We start from the raw sequence: 27,063 nt of genomic DNA, 5'->3' as shown, positions 1-27,063 counted from the left end.
CATTGCAATCCAGGATGGAGGATGAATCATCAGAATGAAAGTCCGAATACCCCGGACTCTCTTTTCTGGGGTATAGGAGCAAAACTTCACTGTGTCCAGAATGGCTCCAATGAAGGGGAGCATCTGCAGAGGAGTCAGGTGTGACTTTGGCATGTTAACAGTGAGCCTAAGTGATGTTAAGAGATTTGCTGTAGCCTTGAGGTAAGGGGTGACCTCCTGGGGTGAGCCCCCCCTTCAATAGCCAGTCGTCAAGGTAGAGAAAGACGGGGACCCCATACCTCTGAAGACGTGCTGCACCCACTTTCATGAACACCAGGGAACACTGCTAAGGCTAAAGAGGAGTACAGCAAACTGAAAATGCTTGTTGCTTAGCGTGAAGCACCGGTAATACCTTGTGGGCTACAGGACATGGATGTGAACATAAACATCTTGCAGGTCCAGTGCTACCATCCACTCTGCAGGGTCAAGGACAGACAAGACCTGGACCAGGGTGAGAATTTTGAACTTGTCTGTTTTCATAAAGGCATTGAGAGGGCGAATTTTTGATACGGAACAGAGCCTCTGTCCTTTTCCATCACCAGGAAGTAGCAGGAATAATAACTATGACTGACTTCTATTGCTGGGACATTCTCTATGGCTCTTATAGCCAAAAGAGACTGCATTTCTTGCTGCAAGAGAGACACATAATTCTCTGTTAGCCATTCTGAGGATAGTGGAAGATGTGGCAGAGGTTCAAGACATGGTAAAGGGCAACCCCTATGAACAATTTTCAGGACCCACTTGTCCAAAGTTAGCACCTGGACAGAACTCATTTGGCCAGGCTATAGTGCTTTGCAACAAAGAGCTTTGCTTCCTGGTTCCTGGTCTCAAATGATCTTGGAGGGCATCAAACAGCAATTGTGCAGGCATTGAATGCGTGATCCAACCATAGGCACTGCAGGCAAAGCAGATGTGGACAGTCACAGACATTTGTTTGTGACATTCCCTACAGATTTGAACCCTGTATATTTGGGAGGTGACAATTTTCTCTTGAACACTCAAGAATTTGAAAGCGTTTAAGTGTCTAACTCAAACAAGAGATATATCAGAATCTGCATTTATTGACAAGGAAATTCACTGATATCATCACACATGGGTGGTGCCTGTATAGGTACATGTGCGTCACATTCAGTGCATTGGCACAGAGTCACCAGCGCCCCCTAATGCCATGCAGGGGTACTGCTGAATATTTTATGGATCCAGTCTGATACTTGGGGAAGTATTAAAAAGATGAGGAATCTGCTGTTAGAAGTCTCTACCAGAAAACCATACTTTGGGCTTCATTTCAAAACCTCCACTAAACCAGGCCATCTTAAACAATGTAAGTCTGACAGATGAACAAGTTACGTAGCTTCGGTAACGCTTTTTTGGTGGATACACTAGCTACCTGTGGATTCCTCACCTCATGAATTCTCCCAACGTGCCAGAATTCTACGGAAAATCTTCTTCCCAGATCTCCACGTCGAAGTCACAATTGCACGGCTCCGCACGCGACTCCGTCTGACGTCACTGTGACAATAAGAGGTCCTCACCGGCGTGCTGACGTCAGTTTCACCCATTTTTACATGCCTTTGAGGCGAAGAGGTGAAAACCGACCTCACGATAGCTCAAATAAATACATATATAAAACCATATTGATGTAACACAAGTACAACAATCCTTCATATATAAAATTATCAAAATGTATATACACTTGTAATACAGAAGTCTTGGTATGACCAGACAGGCAGTTGGGACTGTGAGGAATTCACAGGTAGCTAGTGTATCCACCAGAAAAAGCATTACCGAAGGTAACCGAAGGTAAGTAACTTGTTCTTCTGATGGATACAACTACCTGTGAATTCCTCACCTTATAAATAGAGTCCCAAAGCAGTACCGCACTCGGAGGTGGGTGCCTGACCGGTCAAACCAAGAAATCCTGCAACACAGAACGAGCAAAATGGCCGTCCCACCTAACTTCCGCGTCCAAGCAATAATGCTTTGCGAAAGTTTGGAGGGAAGCCCAAGTTGCTGCCTTGCAAATATCCACCACCGGAACACCTCTAGCCAGGGCTGAAGTGGCAGATTTAGCCCTGGTAGAATGGGCTCTAATACCCTCAGGAGGAATCTTCTTTGCCAACGAGTAACAGATCTTAATGTAAAGAATTACCCACCTGGATAAAGTAATTTTTCTGGACCGCTCTGCCCTTCCTCTTTCCTATATATCCAATGAAGAGTTGATCCTCAAATCAAAAGTCCTTTGTTCTCTCAATATAAAAACTGAGAGCCCTTGGGGCTCCAAACAATGGAGTCTCTCTTCCTCCTTTAAAGGATGAGGAGGAGGGTAAAAAGATGGAAGTGTAATAGATTGCCCCATATGGAAAGGAGTGACAACTTTAGGGAGAAAAGCCGCTCTGTTTTTCAGCAACACTTTGTCAGCAAAGAATGTAGGAAAGGGAGTAAAGGTAAAGGGAGATTTAACACGCAGGGCCTGAAGTTCACTCACATGCATAGCAGACATAATAGCTATCAGGAAAACTGTCTTAACGACCAATAACCTTAAAGGACAAGAATGCATGGGTTCAAACGGTGAACCCATTAAAAAAGTCAAAACCAGATTTAAGTGGGAGGAAATGTATTTGTTAAACCTTTCAGGAACCTAACAACAATAGGTGATTTGAACAAGGAAGGTTGATCCGGAAGGCAAAGAAAGGCTGACAGTGCTGACAAATAGCCTTTGACAGTCGGACCTGCACAACCTTTCTGTGCTAAAGTTAAAGGGAACAACAGAACATCAGACAGATGGGCTTTCAAGGGATAAATTTGTTCTCTCCACGCCGAGCCACATTTTTTGCCCGCCTGCCAGCATAAACAGTCTTAGTGAAGTGTCTCCTGGCCGATAAAATAACATCCACTATCTCCGGTGGGAGAGAGAAAGAACTCAGATTGCCCCGTTCAATCTCCAGGCATGTAGGTGCAGGCTCTGGAGGTGGGGGTGTAGAACCTGCCCCTACGACTGCAAGAGGAGATCTGCCCTGAGAGGAAGACGGAGCAGAGGGAACAGTGAGAGATGGAGAATGTCTGTGTACCACACCCTTCTCGGCCAATCCAGAGCTATTAAAATAATTTGAGCCCGATCTTGGCGAATCTTCCTCAGAACCTGAAGAATCAAGGGTATGGAGGGGAACGCGTAAAGCAACTGGTTGCAACAAGACATCTGAAACGCATCCTCCAGAGCTCCTTGCTCCGGATACTGGAGGCTGCAGAAAGATGGGCAGTGCACGTTCTCCCAAGTGGCAAACAGATCTATCCCCGGAGAACCCCACATCCGAAAGATGTGACCGACCAGATCCGGATGGAGACGCCACTCGTGATCGGCCGAGAAATGCCGACTGAGACTGTATGCACGTCCCTTGAGAACACAGGCCAAATGGTTTGCTGATATGCAAATCTGATGGTCCTGTGCCCAGGACCAGAGCCGCAGAGCCTCTTTGCAGAGAAGGTACAACCCCACTCCTCCCTGCTTGTTTATATACCACATCGCGGTAGTGTTGTCCGTCAAGACTTGAACTGACCGACCACATAGGGATGGGAGGAAGGCCTTGAGAGGCAGACGTATCGCCTGCAAGTCTAACAGATTGATATGAAACATCTGTTCCACTGGAGACCGAAGACCTCCAGGTCCCCCAGATGAGCACCCCACCCTAGAGTGGAAGTATCCGGTATGACCGTGGCCACCGGAGGCGGCAGTGAAAACGGCCTTCCTTGGGAAAGGTTGCACTCCACAGCCCACCATCGTAGATCTGCTGCAGCGTCTCTGGAGATTGATATCGACTCCTCAAGATCCCGTTTGTGTTGAAACCACTGCCTGCGGAGGCACCATTGGAGAGCCCTCATGTGCCAACGTGCATGAGTGACCAACAGAATTCAAGAAGCGAACAGACCGAGCAGGTGTGGGACTTTGAGGACTGGAACAACCGCTCCATTTTGAAATATTGGAATCTACGCCTGAATGTCCTGAATCCACTGAGGCAGAGGAAAAGCACGATTCAATGTTGTATCCAGTACTGCCCCTATAAACAGGAGGCGCTGGGAGGGCTCCAGGTGAGACTTAGGCACGTTTATCGAAAAGCCCAGACTGAACGACAACTGAGTTGTCATCTGCAACTGATGCAGCACGAGCTCCGGAGACTTGGCTTTGATCATCCAATCATCCAGGTAAGGGAATACTGATATTCCCTTCCTCCTGAGACTTGCTACAACCACCGCCATCACCTTTGTGAAGACTTGAGGTGCTGAAGTAAGACCAAACAGAAGGACCGCAAACTGGTAATGTTGCGACCCCTCCACAAACCGGAGATACTTCCTGTGCGACTTGAGAATAGGGATATGAAAGTAAGCATCGTGCAAGTCGACAGACACCATCCACTCCTCTTTGTTCAACGCCAGAAGTACCTGCGCCAGAGTCAGAATCTTGAATTTCTCCTGTTTGAGGAACCAATTCAAAATCCTCAGATCCAGGATAGGTCTCAATCGACCATCCTTCTTGGGGAATCAGAAAATATCTTGAATAACAACCCTGACCCCTTTCCTGCTCTGGAACCAACTCCACTGCAACTTTTGATAACAGGATTTGAATCTCCTGCTGCAACAACAGGAGATGGTCTTCTGAACAAAGTGAGGGACGGGGAGGGACGGGAGGGGGGAACTCCTGAAAAGAAAGAGCATATCCTTTCCTCACAATATTTAGAACCCAGGAGTCTGATGTGGTTAACCCCCACTCGCAGAGAAAAAGACGTAGCCCTCCCCCTACAGGAGAAGTGTGGCTCAAAATGGGAAGAAAACTAGGGCTGCTTCCCTTGTTGTTGTCCCCCAGAGGAAGATGCAGGGTGCTGCTGGGTGGCCCCTCTTGTCCAAACCCTCCCCCGCCCTCTAAAGGATCTATATGGGAGGCTGGCAGGCTGTTAGACTGTGGACTGGGGTCTCCCACAGTAAATGGCTCCACGCCCAAACCCCCTGAACCTCCGTAAGGACCTGAAAGGGGTAGTTGTGGAAGCCTGAAGACCCAAAGACTTCGCTGTGGCCCTACTGTCCTTAAAGCGCTCTAAGGCAGAGTCAGCTTTAGCTCCAAACAGCTTCTCTCCATCGAAAGGCAGGTCCAATAGAGTGGTCTGGACATCCAAAGAAAAGCCGGAGGACCTCAACCACGCATGCCTCCTGGTAGCGATAGAGGTACCCATCGCCCTGGCCACTCAGTCTGTAGAATCCAGACTAGACTGGATAATCTGCTAAGACGCAGCCTGAGCGTCTGATAGGAGCTCACCTGAATTGTCCTTGCATCTCCTGCGGCAAGTCTGGAACCATAGCTTTAGCCGTGTCCATCAGAGCGTGCACATATCTACCTAACACACAGGTAGCGTTTGCTGCTTTCAGGGTCATACTACAGGAAGAAAAAGACTTCTTGGCCGACTGCTCCATTCTCTTGGACTCCCTGTCAGAAGGAATCACAGGAAAGGAGCCTGGTGCAGAACGTGTGGAACATAAGGGCTGAACTACCAGACTCTCCAGGGTGGGATGCTTTGACAAAAATCCCGGATCCCCAGGAGCCACCCTATACGGTCTTGCCACAGATCTGTTCACAGCTGGGGGTGACACAGGCTTCCTCCATACCTCTAAAATAGGCTCTGTAAGAGCATCATTAAATGGGTGCAATAGTACTGCTGAAGCCGAAGAAGGATGCAGGACCTCGGTTAAAATATTCATTTTTACCTCAACAGCAGGCAAAGGAAGATCCAAGAAATTAGACGCCTTCATGAACACAGAATGTAAAGAGGCCTCTTCCTCTGTAAACTCCCCTGGAGAAGAAAGGCACTTGCGCCGGCTGAGCATCTGAATCATGCACCCTAGGCCAAAAGCGAGGACTCTCTTGAGGCGCAACTACCTCGAAGGCCGATGGCGCCGGAGAGGCCTGAGGACTTTGAGGCTGTGGAGTCACCGTAGGACTAACCTCCCACGTCACACGCCGCCATCTAGATGGAGACCTGGACCTTGACCGACTTCGAGCCGAACGACGCCGAGAATCGTGTCGACGCCGCTTCTTATGTTTTTTCGAAGAAAGTGTGAGAAGACGATCTATGATGACTTCTATGTCCTTTCTACGCCTTAGCCAAAAAGAGTTTGGCTTCTCTCTCCTTCAGCAACTTCGGATTCATGCTTTGGCAGGACACACAATCCTCGACGTCATGCTCTGAACTTGAGCACCAAAGGCAATCATTGTGCGGGTCCATAACCGACATGCAAACCCCGCACTCCCGACAAGGCTTAAACCCCGACTTCCTAGGAGAAGACAGTGTATCCAGAGACAAAAGAGAACACCCTTGAAACAGTAGCAAGAGCTAGGAGAAAACCGTTAGCGTCGAAGGCACGTAAAAAAGGGAATTGACATCAGCACGCCAGCGAGGACCTCTTATTGTCACGGTGACGTCAGACGGAGTTGTGTGTGGAGCTGTGCAATTGTGACGTCCTCGTCGACGAGGAGAGCTGGGAAGAAGATTTTCCGTCGAATGCCGGCGCATTGGGAGAATTCATAAGGTGAGGAATCCACAGGCAGTTGTATCCATCAGAAATAAACTTATCAAGTGTGTGGAGAAAGCTGATTTTCTCCACCTTGCCTAGAAGTATCTGGGGACTGCAGGTGTTTGATCATCAGTGTTACACATTGTGGGTAAAATGACGAGCTCTCGAATCCCTGAGACACCCCTGGTCGCCCTACTACATTATGTTGAAGGCATTCCAGTCGGACTTCAAGATCCTGCTGCTACCCTGCTCCTACTGGCCGAACTCTGAGTGGCGATGCACTGGGACTGCAGCCCCTTGCCTCAAGTTAAAGACTGATTGCCGGACGCTGCTTACTGCCAGGCGCAGCTGGATGCCTTTTGTCCCAAGGACGTCTGGTAGAGCTCAGAATGCATTTAATTTTCTTGAGGAGCCTGGGCCTCAGGAGTAGAATCCTCAGACTGAGATGCAACCGCACTGTCCAGATGTTTGGGATAACAGCGGACTTGGTTGGCGTCGCCTGTGGTCACCCTGATGGCGGTGTGCAAGCCCTATGCTTGCTGGCCCATGGACGCACCTCAAGCAGTGTCAGAGCCTGGATGAGTACATCTATTGTGAGAAAGAGAGAGAGAGTCAGAGAGGCTGGAGGGAGGGGTTGTGCATGTGTCATTCTGAGATTCAAAATACGCCCTGTGCTCCTTAATGTTGAAAATGTATATTCCCTTGCTGTCCAGTGGTGTGAAAAAAGCTGCATGTTTGTATATTTGGCATTTTCTTGTAACAAATAAAACAAAAAAACGTTTATCAAGTGTAATTAGTATGTCACAGTATCGTTAGTTCCAATCCCTTTACCGCCTTTTGGAGTAAGCCTTGACTGTTCACTACTGCCACTTTTAAGAAACAACTTTACAAAATAACAGTATCATCTAAATAGAATTAAATTGCCTAAAGCACTGAAACATCAAAGTTAAATATCATTATCCATACTGGATAATGACCAGTAATCCCAACTGGCACAGAACCTAATGAAAACGTTTCGTAAAATACTTGTGTCTTTTGCTCATTATATGAAAATAGTGTAAGAGCCTAAAAGCAGCTCAATAGAGGAAGTGTCCTCTATAAAAAAATAAAAAAACTAGCAAGTAGCCCTAGCACAGAATGCAAAGTCACTGGGGTGGGCATGCAACAGGACTAGATATCCTGTAAGTGTGTATTTAAAGCAAATGGGCTGGGCACTACCTCGGTAATGAGATCAGTGCCCATTCACATGGCATAGTCAGTGATCACATTGAAACAGGCTTACTGGAAGAAATAAACACTGAAGACATATTCACATTGAAGAACCCCAGCATTGTTTTGTCGTTTTCATTCCCACATTCAGGGCTGTTTACCATCTGGGGGCAGCATTCTGAATGTGCAGCCCTAAAGCCGAATGTGTCCCTGAAGCTGCACTGTGCGGGTCCCTGCCTAAGCTGCAATTCTTCTCTCCCTGTTACTGACAGGAACCTCGTTTACTGCTCATGTGGGACTGAAGAAGTGAGAGCTGGACATCCCGTGAGGCCACTGAAGGAGTCCACCTGGCAACACCAATCCTCTTTCCTTTGTTGTCCTGTCAGTGGCAAAATGCGGGTCATTTGGCAACCTGAAGCAGCTCATTGAGAGCATTGGAACAGACCACTCAGATGCAAAACAAACCCCATATAATAGGACAGATGACCACCCTACCTTCATGAAGGAATACACCTGTTATCAAATGACAAGGGTTACAGTAAAGTGAGTGAAAAGTGGCTATAAAGCTACCTAAGTCGCCATCGAAGATCATAGAAGTAGAAGGGAACGTGGTTATGAATGTGGATGCAGCCAAGTCCGAAGAGAAAGGCAACAGGAGGGTAGAAAGCAGTCAGAGAGCACAATAATGCCAGGCAGGGACTGTGCAGGGAAGTAAGTGAAGTGGGTGGTGGAACCAGGTGATAGAGAGGGAGGAGGTTTTAAAAGAGAATGACTGAGGCTGGCACTGGGCAGCAAGTAACATGGATGTGCTTTGCTTAGCTGCCGGGACTAGTAATCCTCAGGGACACATGAAAGGAAGCAGTAACATGGTGGACGGTACAAGGAGACGAATGACTACTCTCTGATAACTTGAGGCTTAGTGGGTGGCTACGTGGTGGAGGGTCTATACCCGCATTGTGAAAGAGATATCATGGCACGCACCCTGTAAACCAGGCTCCGACAGCATCAAAGGTGATAGGTTTCCGCAGAAGGGCTTCCAGACCAGGGGGCAGATTTAAGAGCCCCTAGTGCCTCCTTGTACCACAGTAGTGTTTTTTTACGCGAATGTGGCCCAACAAGGCCAAAATCGCTGCACCAAATTTACAAAGTGGCGCGATGCATGCAATGCGTCACTTTGTAACCCTTTGCGGTACATTATGCCTGCGCTAGGCATAATGTATTCAAAGGAGGTGTTCCTCCATTAGGGGGGCGAAGAAACAGTGCAAAGAAATCTAATAGATTACTTTGCGTCACTTTTTTGGGCACTTTAGAGCAGGCGTTAAAAGGAGTCACACTATTGTTCACAATGGGCCTCAATTGGCTTTGCAGGATTAGCATCAACATTTTTTACGCTAATCCTGCAAAGCTCTGAACTAGCATTTTGATGCTAATTCCCTCACTACTGCCATGGTGCACAGTACCTTAGATATGGCACTCACATCGTGGCGTTAGGGGGCCAATAAGAGGCGCAATGAAAGTGGCGCTGCACGAACAAGAAAAGTGGCTCTATACTGGGTGCAGCACCACTTTTCTTAAATCTGGCCCCTGGGGTGAATCGACTGCCGTCTAGGAGACTTGAGATGGGGAGTAATGTAGCCAGGACTAGTCTGAACACAAGGGCACTGGTGGCCTGGGCGGATGGGATCTGAGGTAGAATGTTCCAGAGTTTGGAGCTGTGCTTTCATGAACCTGTGATGATCTGCGTCCCTGGTTTGAGCGCTGGGACTCATATTTGGTGGTTTTCATGGTGTGGAAACACTGCACGAAAAACAATATTTTTGTCCGTGTGAGGTGAGGAGAAAGGAGTTGGAAGAAAAGAATAACAGAGAGGAGTCCACAAGAGGTATCCTTCGAGATCAGCGAGATATAATGGGTGCACTGGAGGTGAGTACAAAAAGCTGGAAGTGGTGAATGAATCTGCAGCAGTGATTGCGGATTAGCTGGGCAGAGTGGAGGGCAGAGTTTCAGGGGTAGATGCAAAGGTGATAATCGCTGGGTAATGTGCTCAGATGACAGAGGAAGGTCTGTCCTAGGTGGACCTGGAACTCCAGAAGTTCACATCATTTAGACAAAAAGCTGTGAACCCTCTTTGCACTAGATGTCAAAGTGAAAGTTCTGGACCATATGAGAAGGGAGCCAAACATTTGTATTCTGCGATTCTTTCGTGGGACCCTGAAAAGAAGAAGGTTCAAAGGGCATTTTACAATAGTGGCCATGTTTTGCCATAATGACTCATTCTATATGAGGAACAATGTTACGTGTACATGAAGAGTTGCTAAAGGTTTATTTAAAGGAAAAGGCCAGTGGTGGGTGGTGTTTATATGATAAGCAGTTCAGAAAATATGAAGAGAAGAACCTTGGATACTAATACAACCCCAAAGCTGTGCAGCAAAAAAGGAATCAAAGGAATCCAACAGGTTAGAAGACAAAGAAATGATCTTTACAGGTGCACACCTTTGGTAATTCCCTGGCTCACTCTATGCCATACAGTGATACAGACGAGTTGAATTGTTAAATGATTATGCAACCAATGTGTTCAAATGTGTTTATGGAAATCACATTTTCATCCCTTTCTCCAATGTGCATAATTGCAAGGTTTCTCGTGGGAGAGAATCTGAAAGAACTGCCATTATACAGTTAAATATTTCAAAATGCTAGTGATTTTTTTTTCAAAAAATTGTCTGATTACCTGGTTCGCATCGTATTGAAATCTTTGTGCTTGAGAATTAAAGCCCTTTCTTTCAAAATGAGGGATGCAAATTGTCTGGAATTTTGTGGGGATTGAGGGTGTACTTGATGTCATCTTGAAACCTTAAAAGGACAACAACACAGAGAAACAAATCTAGTACTGCACAGCGAAATGCAAAAACATGCACTATTGCATCTAAATTCATATAACACAATCATCAAAAACTTTATATTTTTTTATTTAGAAAGTCGTTCGTTTATTTGAATTTTTACAACCTCACATACACCATGGGAAGTAGAAACACATAAAATAAGACATTTACACATAATACAATTGTTCTCGTTCAGACTTGCATAATTTCGTTACAAAATATATTTTTTAAAGGTTATCCGAATTAATTAATTGTGTTACCGCTTTCATGAATGTATAGTATCCACTTTCATCAATTTATCAACCAATTCTTTTTCAACAAGAGACCAAATTAGTAGATCCCCGCACTCATTTGTATGTTGGCAGAAGACATTGTGTTCGACACCTCACCACACTTGCAGCATGTCTGGTTTTCTTTAGGAATTCTCCATGCGCCTTCAATAACCAGAAAGGGCAAATGGCTGAACCAAAACATCATAAAGGGCAAATACAACATGTTTGTCTAGTTATTTTTTGTTTACATGTTAAAAAAACGTACCGCTTATAAAACCAAAAAGCTGAATTTGAGGTAGGAATTTACAAATCTTGATTCATAGATTCACAATTTCAAGAAGTTTTCAACCGTAAACTCCATTTACTACTACAGAAAAAATGTTGTAAGTCACAATACCCAAACTATAATGAATAAAACAATTATGTATGAACCAAACACTATTTTAATTCCTCAAACTATGATTATAATGATAATTATGTTAATCCTGAAAAAGATAGTATCAGGATTCATAAAAAGTAAAATAATGGGGCTTTGGGGGGAGGGTATCCGACCCGGAGGGAGGTCTCCCCCCAGGATTATTGGGGAAATGGAGCAGTCCTGGACTGCTTGGGCATCAGTTGGGCTATGTTGGACTCTTTACTGGGAGCCCATTATATATCCAGCCATTTTGTGCCACCTTTTCTGTGAGGTGACACAGTAGCTGGGGGGTAGGCCAAGTCAACTTGGAAGAGAGTTCTTAAACAGCAATCACTAAAATACAAAAGGAGGAGGATAGGAGGGCAATACAAAATTAAAGGAGGGAGGAGAGGGGAGGTGCAGGGGTGAGGTATAGTTAAATGATTTGTTTAGTGACGTTGTTAGTTTTGGAGGCAAAGGCCAGGGAATTTTGATTGTTAGGGGCACCTGTTTTCACACAGCCTGGTGTCAGTATCGGTTATGCCCCCTTTTCCCAAAGGGTTTTAGGGGGGTAGCAGACTCAGGGGGACATCTCTCTTCTGGGATTATTGGGAAAATGGAGCAGTCCTAGACTGCTTGGGCGTCCGTTCAGCTATGTTGAGCTCCTTACTGGGTGCCGGTTAGATAACAGGCCATTTCACCATTTTGGCGACACAGTAGCTGGAGGATAGGCCAAGTCAAGAGGGTTTTTTTCCCCCTTCCACCACCCTTTTACTCTGGGGGAGTGGAAGTTTAGGGGTTCAAGGGATGCCTTCTTGTTTTCAGGTGTGTCGAAGGGAAGACTGTTGTAAGTATTTGTCACTGAGAAGCAGGTGCCGAGGTGGGCAGGTTAAGTTTGCAGAGTTTGCACAGTTTTAGGCTTGAAAGTGGCAGCCTAGGTGGGAAAGGAGAGGGTACACTGGACTACGCCAGATTGAGCCAAGTTATTTAAATGTTCGGCAGGAACTTATGGCAGTTTCAGTCATAGAGAAATATCAGCTGGGAAGAGAGTTCCTAAACAGCAATCACTAAATTACAAAAGGACGAGGACAGAAGGGCAGTACTAAAATGGGGGAGGGAAAGGGCGAAGGGTAGGGTAGGGGTGAGAAGTGTGGTATAGTTAAATGATTTAGTTAGTGAGGCTGTTAGTTTTGTGAGGCAAAGGCAGGTAATTTTGATTGTTAGGTGCACCGTTTTTCAATAAAGCGGCCTTTTTCACACAGCCTGGGGTCCTTTCTCGGTCATGCCCCCTTTTGCCCAATGTATCTAATGCATTACCACTACAGGCAAGCCAAAACCTTATTCAAAACCCTAAAACTAAGCCTGATCATAACTTTCTGCAGGGCTTTAAGTGGACCAGGTCCTGCCGGTGCTGAGCTCCGGCAGCTATTAAAAGCAGGTGTTCAGGCTGGTCCCTAGCGGGCTCTCCATTTCTGCCCTCGCCGTAAGAGTGAAAAAAAAAGCTTAAAACTTCAGCAGTACCAACCTTCACTGCTTTTGAACTGACTTCAAAGAGACTCCATTGTTTTATAGTCTCTTCTTTTCAGAACTGAAGCATTTCCTATATTAGATAAAATGAAGCCATTGTTGTTGCTTATTTATCTTATGCAACTAACAACCACTGACAAAGTCAATAGCTCTGGCATGTTGTAGGTGTAATGTTACTTGATATATTATATATCTGAATGCAATGATAGAGAGAAGCAGCAAAATACCAGTCTGGCGGCACACTATGCTAAGCACAGATTTTTAGCTTATAATTTAAATCACTTTCTTAATTACATCAGCCACGCCCCTTTGAGAGCCCCTCACCCCCCGTTTTTTCATCCCACTTAAAGCCCTGAATTTATGTACAAGAAAATCTCAGCCCTGAGTCAAGCCTTACACTACGCCTAGCCATACCCCTGAACTTCAGTCTAGCGCTAATCCTGAGAGTAACCCGGGATCCTGTGACATTAAAGCTAATGTTAATCCTAAAACGCCATTTTAAACTTTGTTAAAAAATAAGCTATGGGGTATATTTACACAAATTTACAAAGTGGAGCAATGCTTGCATTGCACCGCTTTGCAGCCCCTTGCTCCACAACATGCCTGCATCAGGCATAATGTATGCAAGAGGAGTGTTCCGACGCAGGGAGGCCCTTAAAAAATGGCACAGTGACATTTAAACATTTCAATGTGCCATTTTTTTGTTGTCATTTTTAACACCTGCTGAGAACATGCGTTAAAATGGCACACCTATTTTAATCAATTTGCTGCACTAGCATCAACATTTTTTAGGCTAGTGCAGCAAAGCGTCAAAAATGTTGACGCTATTGTCCTAACGGCGGCCATGGTGCGCTGTATTTTAAATACAGTGCAACCATGGTGCCATGAGATGGGACAGGGGCGACGCAAGAAAAGTGCTGCATCGGAACTGATACCCAACTTTCTTGTAAATATACCCCATGTACTTTAAACATATGTTTAACAATCTAAAATTTCTACTTCACATTTTTATTTTATTTGTTTTTGTTTTCTCTATTTTCAGTTTTTATGGCGCAAGATACGACCGTGGGTCGGAATTCGGAATTCGAATGAAAAGGTGACACCACATAAGTTGTCAATGTACTATTCGAAAATGCCCCAGTGCCTGTTCCCATCTTATCTGCATACCGACCTACACCCGTGGAAGTGGTTGATGCCATTAGCAACAATGCTCCAAACACCGTTACATTCCCTTTTCTGGGAGGGCAGGGTAACGCTTTCTCCTCCTGAAGAAGGTACTATTATTTGGGTTAACTTAGAACAAATATATCTAAGCGTCTAAAAAACGAATGAAGTCGAAGAATACACGCTGAAAACACCATTTCCTTTTGTAGATACGGCATTTGAAAAGAAAAGTGTCTTCAAATAACCACTAGATGGCAGCGTAGGACATAAAATGAAAAATTGTATACGAAGACTTGACAAGTTGTGAGAATGTTCACTGATCCTTTTGAAGCGATTGTGCTTTTTCTAGTTATTTAGTTGAAGACTCGCAGAAGCAGAGAGCACATATGTGGAAATGATAAACCCCATGGTTTAGGGCCACAGTAGTTATGCCCGGTCATATTTCTGACTGGTGAAAGAAGATTTTAGAATCTACGTCCATTTTGTGACTGCCCCCTGAGGGATAACTGGGATAAGGGCTAACTGATTGTACAGCTAAGGCTTAGGTCAGCTCTTTATTTCTTTCAAACATTGTGCAGTGGCAGAGAAACAAGGAGTGGCAAACCCCACAGTTGTGGCTTTTGTGTGGCATAGCTGCCAAGTTTTCAGTTTGCTTTTGTGTGACATTCCCACATGTGCAGTGCGTTTATGTGTGACATTTCAAACCTTATGGGTGACACTTTATTGTGAGTGAAATAAAACAGTTACATCCATGTCAATTTTTAGAAATTACGCTCTTTTCTCATTTGTGACGGCCCTTAATACGTGAATTAACCTAGGGAGGCTTTACATGAGAATCACCTCCGCCTTTAGCACAAGTTAGATGGTTCACTTAGAACCACAGAATGTTGGGCCGGGAGTTGAGTCCTCTTCTAGGGTTCTAAACACCTGGTAGCTAAGCCATACATCGCCCCATCCCCCGTCTCCCCCCTGTACAGTTCTCCAATTAACCGTATTTATACTTTTTTAGCGCCGCATTTGCGTCGTTTTTTGACGCAAAAACGGCGCAAACTTGCAAAATACCATTGTATTTTGTAGGTTTGCGCCGTTTTGCGTCAAAAAGCGGCGCAAATGCGGCGCTAAAAAAAGTATAAATACGGGCCTAAGTCCTTCTTTTACCAGTTTCTACTGGCCCGGTTTTTGGCATTTCTTTAGGAGCTTTATTGTGCGGTTGGACATCCACATCTGTTTCATACCATGGTTTGAGCAGGGGGTACATCTGTGCATTAATTAGGGGGGTGCGCGGTTTTCAGTTTCGGTCTTTAAATCTCTGTAGTTCCCTTGGTTTGGAAATTAGCTTCTATGATACTAGGATAGTTCCACGTCGTCATATATCGATAGTCCTACCTCCCGTTGTTGTACACTAAAGCCATCTTGTGGTCTTTGAAAAACAGTAATCAGAGCTCCGTTTTTATGTGTTCCTGCAAAGCGAAAAACTGGAACTACATGGTCTTATCACACTTCAGGACTCAATTCTTTTGCGTGACAATCTCAAGCATTGCTTTAATGCAGGGAAATTAACGAAAATGTGTTATTTTAACACGAGATGCGTGGCACTTGGCAGGGCTGGTGTGGCGCCCATAGGTTACTGCACACAAAGTCCAACAAATATTCTCCCATGATGGCCGACTTATAGTAGAGAGACGGGCCTCCTTTCCTCCAAGCATTACTTACCCTGAGGCTCTCCTATGTGCAGCCATCTTGCGAGCTAGTGTGTTTTAAGGACTGCACTCATTTCCATAAGAACCACTGTGGAGAGACAATAGTCCAACGATCTGGGCACCAAGGACCACAGAAACAGGTCTCATTGCAACCCATCGTAAAAATGGACTTTCTAGCGGTGCTTTATAACTCGCATGGACTGTAAAAGGGGAGGAAGGCAGCTCCTGTTAAAAAGTAGACTGGTGATGCCCATGCAGCCATGTGATTGCTGATTTGGAACGTTCCAGGTGGTTACTTGAATTTCAGGAGCTGAGACAGAAAAGATCTTTTAGTCCGCAAAGATGTGCACTTAGCAGCGCAAGCTCTCTAACCTCCGAAGCCCACCTTGTAGCAGTCACAACCTCTTTGAACATCAGTCCTGTAAAATTCTGATCTAAGAATAAGGGCATGGTCAGCCTTCAGCATGTTAACTAGACTGAACCTATGTTTGTAACCCAAACAAATCTATATCCACAAGTAGCCCAAAACATTATTGCTTAATTCGCCTAACACTGTAGTTCTCAAAACTAGACTTTTCCAATGTTTTGCTTTGTATAGTCAGAAATGTGTTGTATATGGATGCGTGGTTCTGCACCTAAGAATAGCACCTAATAAACACATACACAGTCCAGTGAGCAACGTCTCCTATTAAGGGACACAAAGTCTCTGCTTAGTGACTGCAATGGAACCACCACTGCTAGCACTGTGGATTCTGCAGCACTGCTGAGAAAGAAACCCCCTTCAATTCTGAAATCAACTTATAATTGCTTTATTTCTGTGGTACTTTTTACCAAATTGCACACGCCATGATGGTGCAAGCCGCGTCTCAAATCACCTACCAAATGCCGGATGCTAATCTGCAATCTCTCATCATTCCTCATCCTTCCACGACTCCGAGTCAATACCCCCTCAGCCATCTCTATCCATCCATAAATCACCCACAATGACCATCAAGATGGAGAAAGTGGCAGATAAGTGACTCAATATTGTATACCCTCCGATTCGCTCTAAAACATTGGCCAAAATGTTTAAGCATAACGTCATGGACAGATTTCCAGACACCCTCTTCACGATCAACACCACAGTGGCCGGAATGGAAGCCTAAAACAGACCTCATGTTCTTCACCTGTAACAATACGTCCTGGACTGACATTTTTTGCAAAAAACTCAATGTTACATCATCTACTAGCATTCCGCATGGCTGCAACCTTCGAATTGCTCCCTCATCAGTACTCAATGGAACAATCATCGCCTTCATCTATAATAATGGTAAAATGCTGATTCAGTCCACAGATGTATCAATTTCATTATCTGACCACCTATTCCCAGACCTGCTCGAGGCCCTATTACAAACGTCTTCTGATTTTCCTCTTACTCAACAGGCACAACTCAACCACTACTTCAAGACCACCCTACCTGCACTAATTTGCACTCAGGAGTTTTTATATCAATCCCCTACAGTGTTCTCTCACTCTTCCTAGCATGCCTCTTAACTTCTATTTCACCCTCCCAAACATACCTCCTTTCATCTACTTCTTTTTCCCCAACACACTCCCACTCAGCTCCTCATCACAATTAGCTAGCACTGACATCCTATTACCCCACTATGTACAATTCTGGAGCCTCTTTGAAACTGTCACCCCCCTATTTAGTCCCCACTGATGCACCTCCCCATAACAGAATATCCACTTTCTCTACTCTTCCACCACCATCCTAGACAAACTCCAACCATCACAGAATTCTGCATATTTTCTCAACCCGTCACTGCTTCAACTCCACTCTCTCCAGCACAGACCTGATTTAACCTATTCTAAATGCAACACACACAAAAGGTTCCAATAAAGACCTAATAACCTCCAAAGAAGACCTGCTCTTAGTGAATCAGTTCCTACCGGGTGACTGGCCTGATCATTTTCTCATTCTCTTCAACCTACAACTCTATCATACTGTGTTAATGGGCCAATGTAAAAGAGCAATTACTTGTTTTCGAGACACCAGGAACATGGACATCAGTGTCCATAGCAATACTGCCCAAAGGTACTACCTTGCATCAGCCTTCAATACAAATGTGAATGATTTGACCTCCCATAGTTCTGAATGTCTTTCTGATCTGCTTGATGATGTAGCTCCACTCCAAAGCAAAAAGAAACAACCTCAACCATCAGTCCCATGGTTCAATAAGACCTTATACAAGGAAAGGAAAGCCTTAACAATTCTAGAGAAGCGATGAATACAGTTATATTCCATCACTAGCCTCACATGTCATCTTCATTGTCTATATGTTTTGCTTGTGGGAGCCCGTCAGTTTGGAGAATCCATGTTGTATCCTCTGGATGCCAAATGCAATTGGGGCAGGTATACATTTTGGATGTTTATTTTGGATTCACATACCGAAAATGAAGTTTGATCAAGCCTTGTAAAAGGGGTGGTATCTCAAAACATGTGTTGGCTGTGTGGCGGTACTTTGATTCAAGACACAACTTAACTCAAATATGGATAAAGGAATCAAGAAAATGTTTAGGTACATTGTGATTGAACCACTGTCGCTTGTCAATGATTTAAGAACATCCTCCTACTAGGATCAAATCCTTAACAGTAAACCCGCCACCTTTGACAGTGCCAAATTCATAAAGGCCATCCATGACAAAAGGCTCAACTTACATTCACAAATCAGCACCATGTCTAAAAACGTGTGACATCAAATACGCCTTCTGTGAAGAATCTGCTGCTACATTCCTAAGTAAGATCTGAAATATCTTGTGCACTACTGGTGCTCTCCAAAATCAACTACTGTAACTCTCCCTTGACTGGTCTCACCAAAACCCATTTCACTCCCCTGAAATCAATCCTGCACTCTGCAGCATGCTTAATTTAATGAACACATCACAACTATGCTAGTCACTCTCCTCTCGTTGCCCAGGGAAGACAGGGCTATGTGCTCGACTACTTGCATCACCCATAAGGCCCTACGCATGTCCACTCCCTGTTACTTGACGGACAAAACCCACTGTATCAGGAGGATCTGGACCATTGCAAAATGCTGAAGCATTGCTGATAGAACCCCCAACCTTTAAAACAGAACAGCTTCTAGCATAATCCTTTTCAGGTAGTGCTAATAGAATTTTGAACTCAACACCTCCAACCCTAAGAACTACCAGCTTGCTGACGATCTTCAAATGGAGTTACAAGCTCTCCTTCAATGATATTTTAACTGAGACACTGCAACTAATCATCTCCAGTGAAAACATGTTCATTCACCTCTTGGCACAGTGCTACAGTACCTCTATTTCATCAAATGCTTACATCCTTTTCACTGCTGTATATACTCCTGTATAATTAGGTTTTTCAGTAATGATTTGCCAATTTGTAATTTAAAGCCCTTCCCATGCACACACCACGCCAGAGCCACAAAAAAGCCCCCCACACATCAACATCATATGTACAGGTTCAAGCGGAGGACTGACAAAAACAAGCATGCAGCGTAGGACATAAAATGAAAAATTGTATACGAAGACTAGACAAGTTGTGAGAATTTTCACTGATCATTTTGAAGCGATTGTGCTTTTTCTAGTTATTTAGTTGAAGACTCGCAGAAGTCATATGTGGAAATCATAAACCCCATGGTTTAGGGCCACAGTAGTTATGGCCGGTCATAATTCTGACTGGTGAAAGAAGATTTTAGAATCTACGTCCATTTTGTGACTGCCCCCTGAGGGATAACTGGGATAAGAGCTAACTGATTGTACAGCTAAGCGTTAGGTCAGCTCTTTATTTCTTTCAAACATTGTGCAGTGGCAGAGAAACAAGGAGTGGCAAAACCCACAGTTGTGGCTTTTGTGTGGCATAGCTGCCAAGTTTTCAGTTTGCTTTTGTGTGACATTCCCACATGTGCAGTGCGTTTATGTGTGACACTTCAAACCTTATGGGTGACACTTTATTGTGAGTGAAATTAAACAGCTACATCCATGTCAATTTTTAGAAATTACGCCCTTTTCTCATTTGTGACGGCCCTTAATACGTGAATTAACCTAGGGAGGCTTTACATGAGAATCAGCTCCGTCTTTAGCACAAGTTAGATGGTTCACTTAGAACCACAGAATGTTGGGCCGGGCCGGGAGTTGAGTCCTCTTCTACGGTTCTAAACATCTGGTACCTAAGCCATACATCGCCCCACCCCCCCTGTCTCCCCCTGTACAGTTCTCCAATTAAGCCCCTCTTTTACCATTTTCTACTGGCCCGGTTTTTGGCATATCTTTAGGAGCTTTGTTGTGCGGTTGGGCATCCACATCTGTTTCATACCATGGTTTGAGCAGGGGGTGTATCTGTGCATTAATTAGGGGGGTGCGCGGTTTTCAGTTTCGGTCTTTAAATCTCTGTAGTTCCCTTGGTTTGGAAATTAGTTTCTATGATACTAGGATAGTTCCACGTCGTCATATATTGATAGTCTTACCTCCCGTTGTTGTACACTAAAGCCATCTTGTGGTCTTTGAAAAACAGTAATCAGAGCTCAGTTTTTATGTGTTGCTGCAAAGCGAAAAACTGGACCTACATGGTCTTATCGCACTTCAGGACTCAATTCTTTTGCGTGACAATCTCAAGCATTGCTGTAATGCAGGGAAATTAACGAAAATGTGTTATTTTAACACGAGATGCGTGGCACTTGGCAGGGCTGGTGTGGCGCCCATAGGTTACTGCACACAAAGTCCAACAAATATTCTCCCATGATGGCCGACTTATAGTAGAGAGACGGGCCTCCTTTCCTCCAAGCATTACTTACCCTGAGGCTCTCCTATGTGCAGCCATCTTGCGAGCTAGTGTGTTTTAAGGACTGCACTCATTTCCATAAGAACCACTGTGGAGAGACAATAGTCCAACGATCTGGGCACCAAGGACCACAGAAACAGGCCTCATTGCAACCCATCGTAAAAATGGACTTTCTAGCGGTGCTTTATAACTCGCATGGACTGTAAAAGGGGAGGAAGGCAGCTCCTGTTGAAAAGTAGACTGGTGCTGCCCATGCAGCCATATGATTGCTGATTTGGAACGTTCCAGGTGGTTACTTGAATTTCAGGAGCTGAGACAGAAAAGATCTTTTAGTCCGCAAAGATGTGCACCTAGCAGCGCAAGCTCTCTAACCTCCAAAGCCCACCTTGTAGTAGTCACAACCTCTTTGAACATCAGTCCTGTAAAATTCTGATCTAAGAATAATGGCATGGTCAGCCTTCAGCATGTTAACTAGACTGAACCTATGTTTGTAACCCAAACAAATCTATATCCACAAGTAGCCCAAAACATTATTGCTTAATTCGCCTAATACTGTAGTTCTCAAAACCAGACTTTTCCAATGTTTTGATTTGTATAGTCAGAAATGTGTTGTATAGGGATGCGTGGTTCTGCACTTAAGAATAGCACCTAATAAACACATACACAGTCCAGTGAGCATCGTCTCCTATTAAGGGACACAAAGTCTCTGCTTAGTGACTGCAATGGAACCACCACTGCTAGCACTGTGGATTCTGCTCACTGCTGAGAAAGAAAACCCCTTCAATTCTGAAATCAACTTCTAATTGCTTTCTTTCTGTGGTACTTTTTACCAAATTGCACACGCCATGATGGTGCAAGCCGCGTCTCAAATCACCTACCAAATGCCGGATGCTAATCTGCAATCTCTCATCATTCCTCATCCTTCCACGACTCTGAGTCAATACCCCCTCAGCCACCTCCATCCATCCATAAAGCACCCACAATGGCCAAGATGGAGAAAGTGGCAGATAAGTAACTCAATATTGTATACCCTCCGATTCGCTCTAAAACATTGGCCAAAATGTTTAAGCATAACGTAGTGGACGAATTTCCAGACACACTCTTCACGATCAATACCACAGTGGCCGGAATGGGAAGCCTACAACAGACCTCATGTTCTTCACCTGTAACACTACGTCCTGGATTGACATTTTCTGCAAAAAACTCAATGTTGCATCATCTACTAGCATTCCGCATGGCTGCAACCTTCGAAGTGCTCCCTCATCAGTACTCAATGGAACAATCATCACCTTCATCTACAATAATGGTAAAATGCTGATTCAGCCCACAGATGTATCAATTTCATTATCTGACCACCTATTCCCAGACCTGCTTGAGGCCCTATCACAAACTTCTTCTGATTCTCCTATTACTCAACAGGCACAACTCAACCACTACTTCAAGACCACCCTACCTGCACTAATTTGCACTCAGGAGTTACGATATCAATCCCCTACAGGGTTCTCTCACTCTTCCTAGCACACCTCTTAACTTCTATTTCAGCCTCCCAAACATACCTCCTTTCATCTACTTATTTTTCCCCAACACACTCCTACTCAGCTCCTCATCACAATTAGCTAGCACTGATATCCCATCACCCCACTATGTACAATTCTGGAGCCTCTTTGAAACTGCCACCCCCCCCCCCAATTAGTCCCCACTGATGCACCTCCCCATAACAGATTATACACATAACCTGTCTAACCATGCCACATTCTCCCATGTCAACTCACATTACTTCTCACTTTGCTCATACGCACTCAGAGCATTCCCTCCTCACAATGACAACCCCATATAACACCCTACTCCCCCCACATTAGAAACACCTACATACATCTGTAGATTAATCCCTTCCAGCCATCACCACCCTAATCCACCCCTGCAACAATCACACTAATCTCTCACATTACATACCACCTCATGTGATGACACCTGCCCACACTACCTTCCACCCTTCCCCCTCAATCTACTACACAAGAACTCTCCTCCCATACCAAATCCCCACTTCTACAATCATACGTCTCATCACTGTCCCGGCACCCGCACACATCACCTCGTATTGATCCCTTACACTGCACCTTAAATTCCTCTCCACCTCGCTCACCCACACAATGTAACCTCCTACACACCAATGCTGCAAACCACACATCTTCCCGCCCACTCTTTGAACTCCAATTCCCCATACCTTCACTCTCATACCTCCCCCCCCCCAGGAACACAAACTAGATTCCCTCAACTTGAATTTCTCCCAGCTCTATGACACCATTTCCCATCTAAGCTCTAGATTATTTTCTCTCTAAGACTTTCAACCTCCCCCTCTCCCAGCTGAAGGCACATTATCCATGGTGCTCAATACCAAGGAGTAGTCATCTACCACACCTCAAACGATTCACATCCATTCTGTCCAGAGCTGATACTGTCGACCTACTTGCAAGTTACAGCGTCCTGTTACTCCCAGCCTGCTCCACTTTCTCTACTCTTCCACCACCATCCTAGACAAACTCCAACCATCACAGAATTCTGCATATTTTCTCAACCCGTCGCCGCTTCACCTCCACTCTCTCCAGCACAGACCTGATTTAACCTATCCTAAATGCAACACACACAAAAGGTTCCAATAAAGACCTAATAACCTCCAAAGAAGACCTGCTCTTAGGGAATCAGTTCATACCGGGTGACTGGCCTGATCATTTTCTCATTCTCTTCAACCTACAACTCTATCATACTGTGTTAATGGGACAATGGAAAAGAGCAATTACTTGTTTTCGAGACACCAGGAATATGGACATCAGTGTCCTTAGCAATACTGCCCAGAAGGTACTACCTTGCATCAGCATTCATTACAAATGTGAATGATTTGACCTCCCATGGTTCTGAATGCCTTTCTGATCTGCTTAATCATGTAGCTCCACTCCAAAGCAAAAAACAACCTAAACCATCAGTTCCATTCAGTTCCATGGTTCAATAAGACCTTATATGAGGAAAGGAAAGCCTTAACAATTCTAGAGAAGGCATGAAGACAGTTATATTCCATCACTAGCCTCAAATGCCATCTTCATTGTCTATATGTTTTGCTTGTGGGAGCCCGTCAGTTTAGAGAATCCATGTTGTATCCTCTGGATGCCAAATGCAATTGGGGCAGGTTGTGTATTTTGGATTCACATACCGACAATGAAGTTTGATCAAGCCTTGTAAAAGGGGTGGTATCTCAAAACATGTGTTGGCTGTGTGGCGGTACTTTGATTCAAGACACAACTTAACTCAAATATGGATAAAGGAATCAAGAAAATGTTTAGGCACATTGTGATTGAACTACTGTCACTTGTCAATGATTTAAGAACATCCTCCTACTAGGATCAAATCCTTAACAGTAAACCGCCACCTTTGACAGTGCCAAATTCATAAAGGCCATCCAAGACAAAAGGCTCAACTTACATTCACAAATCAGCACCATGTCTAAAAACGTGTGATATCAACTACGCCTTCTGTGAAGAATCTGCTGCTACATTCCTGAGTAAGATCTGAAATATCTTGTGCACTACTGGTGCTCTCCAAAATCAACTACTGTAACTCTCCCTTGACTGGTCTCACCAAAACCTATTTCACTCCCCTGAAATCAATCCTGCACTCTGCAGCATGCTTAATTTAATGAACACATCACAACTATGCTAGTCACTCCCCTCTCGTTGCCCAGGGAAGACAGGGCTATGTGCTCGACTACTTGCATCACCCATAAGGCCCTACGCATGTCCACTCCCTGTTACTTGACGGACAAAACCCACTGTATCAGGAGGATCTGGACCATTGCAAAATGCTGAAGCATTGCTGATAGAACCCCCAACCTTTAAAACAGAACAGCTTCTAGCATAATCCTTTTCAGGTAGTGCTAATTTACCTCCAAACCTAAGAACTACCAGCTTGCTGACGATCTTCAAATGGAGTTACAAGCTCTCCTTCAGTGATATTTTAGCTGAGACCCTGCAACTAATCATCTCCAGTGAAAACATTTTCATTCACCTCTTGGCACAGTACTACAGTACCTCTATTTCATCAAATGCTTACATCCTTTTCACTGCTGTATATACTCGTGTATAATTAGGTTTTTCAGTAATGAGTTGCCATTTTGTAATTTAGAGCCCTTCCCATGCACACACCACACTAAAGCCACAAAAAGGACCCCCCACACATCAACATCATATGTACACGTTCAAACGGAGGACTGACAAAAACAAGCATGCTATCACACTTATATGCACGTAGGTGAACAGATGAATGACTGGTTGTGGGTGGAAAAAAAAACAAATAGATGATCAGTGGTAGGTTGGTGTGGGTAGCGAAAAAGGAGAATAGATGGATACAATGGATATAATGGTGTGGGTAAGGAATGCATGGGTTTGGTGGCTAGATGACAGATACATATCTTCTAAAGTTGGAAAGGTAATATCTAAAGGTATTCCACATGTCTTCCCTAGAGGATATGCGTACTCTTTCTTCAGCAATACAGCTCGACTCATGACTGATGCCAGGGAGATGTGGGTTTAATGTCAGTTGAATTGTGGCCTCTCTAAGGAGGAAATCATCCATGGGGTTTAGGAGGATGTAGAGCTAAGGGCGAGTTTACTCTTTGGCATCTCCCTCGAGGACTCATCTCTAGTGTGTTCAATGATCTCAGTTTCCATTCCCTTCCAATTACTGGCCACAGGGAAATGCTCATTTGCAAGTAACACAGCAGTATAGTTTGCACACATGCTCATTTATTGGCCTCTAGTCGCAATCCCTCTAATGTAGTCTTGATATCCATGTCCTGCATGCTACATCAAACTTTGATCTCTGTTGTATGGTCACACTTATGTAGTCCTGCAGTGTGCTCTACATACATATTTAGCCATTTTCATGTGGGGGTGATCTAATGCAGGTCATATTACAGATCATTCTGTATACGCATTCAGTAATTATCCTCTCTGCTATGATTACATGTAGCTGTCACTGCAGGCCACTCTAGGAATTTACTTAATACTTGGCCTCTCCTTGCAGGAAACATCATAATCAGATGACCAAGTTACTTACAATCAGTAGTGCTTTTTGTTGTGGATACTCTAACTAACCGCAGATTCCACACTTTGTGAATACCCCCCAGTGTGCTCTGCATCAGCTTTGTACTACTCCGGAAGTAACATCAGAGCTGCATATAAGCACAACACTTGTGCACTGATGTCAGTTTCTTTCTTGGCTCTGTCTGAGCCATTGGATGTGGAACCAATAATTAAACAGAAGTGACAGTGTGCAGACATCAAGAATGGGACCTTTTTAGAAGGAGAAAAAGTCACTTTCACAGAATGGGAAGGTGGAAGAGCAGGAAGAAATCTACTGTTAGATAGAGTATCTACCAGAAAGAGTTACCAAAGATAATTAACTTGTTCTTCTAATCAATACTTCTAACCACAAACTTCTCACCTTGTAAATAGATTCCAAAGCTGGCTCAAACTAAAAAGTCTTGCAGGACCGACTGGCAAAGTGCCCATTCCACGGGAACTGACTATCACAGCTGTAGTGCTTTGTCAATGTGTCAATTTACCCCCATATCGCAGCTTAGCAGATGTCCGTAATGGGTACTCTGTGTGTCAACTCAGTGGTAGCAGCCATGCGTCTGGTCAAATAAGCTCTCAGAACCTCTGGAGGCTGCTTCTTGGCCCATGCATAGCAGATCTTAATACAGAAGATTATACATCCCGATATGATCCTTTTCTGCACTGCCTTACCCTTCTTTGCCAAGAGAACCCCCCTAAGAGCTGTTCGTCCACCCAATATCTTTGGGTCCAAATGATGGAGTCTCTCCTCTTCCTTTGAAGGATGAGAGGGAGCAAAGAATGCCATAAGAGTGATGGTCTGGCTGCCATTAATGGGATCGTCAACATTTGGTAGAAAAGCTGATCTGGTCCACAACACTAGCTTGTCTGGGAAGAAAATGGTGTATGGAGGCTGAACGGACAGAACTTGTCACAAGATGAGCTGAATTTATCGCAATGAGAAACACTTTTCTAAGAGTCAGCAGATGCACTGGACAGCTGTCCATTGGTGCAAATGGGGTATGTTAGAAATTGTGTTACACATTGTCCTAAGGCCAACAAAATGAAAAAGTAGAGGGTAAAGGCAAAAGGTTTGGGGATGACCCAGCCGAAGGGCCAGGTCCAACACAACCCACTCTGGCCTAAAGCCAGGGGAGACTAATCAATACCTTAATGGACTTCCCTGCTTAGGAGATAGAACGTAGACAATGGTCTTGTACTGCAGAGGCACTTGTCAGTTCTATGCCATTTTGAATACAGTTTGACCCCTCTTTCTATACTCTGCTGAGCCACTGAACTCACCGATTGGGAACCCTTCTCCTCATCTGTGGACCCCATCTTTGCAACACCTAACCTTAACTTGCTCACAGATGCAGACAATACCACCATGGCCAACAAAGTGATATGGTCCA

General features: G+C 44.5%; 1 protein-coding gene across 4 annotated transcripts in view; it reads right to left on the bottom strand.

Moving 5' to 3' along the window:
- The window catches only part of STPG1 (sperm tail PG-rich repeat containing 1), a 253,375-nt gene that overhangs the window by 127,641 nt on the left and 98,671 nt on the right, over positions 1-27,063 (bottom strand). For all 4 annotated transcript variants that reach the window (XM_069221308.1, XM_069221306.1, XM_069221309.1 and 1 more), the window contains one exon: positions 10,532-10,653. In XM_069221308.1, the coding sequence (XP_069077409.1) occupies positions 10,532-10,653 (122 nt within the window). The remainder of the gene's footprint in view (positions 1-10,531; positions 10,654-27,063) is intronic.

Source organism: Pleurodeles waltl, chromosome 3_1 (assembly GCF_031143425.1).
Source record: "Pleurodeles waltl isolate 20211129_DDA chromosome 3_1, aPleWal1.hap1.20221129, whole genome shotgun sequence".
In the NCBI taxonomy this organism is placed as follows: Eukaryota; Metazoa; Chordata; class Amphibia; order Caudata; family Salamandridae; genus Pleurodeles; species Pleurodeles waltl.
The sequence above is the reverse complement of the archived record's forward strand: the minus strand, read 5'-3'. Positions and strand labels throughout refer to the sequence as shown.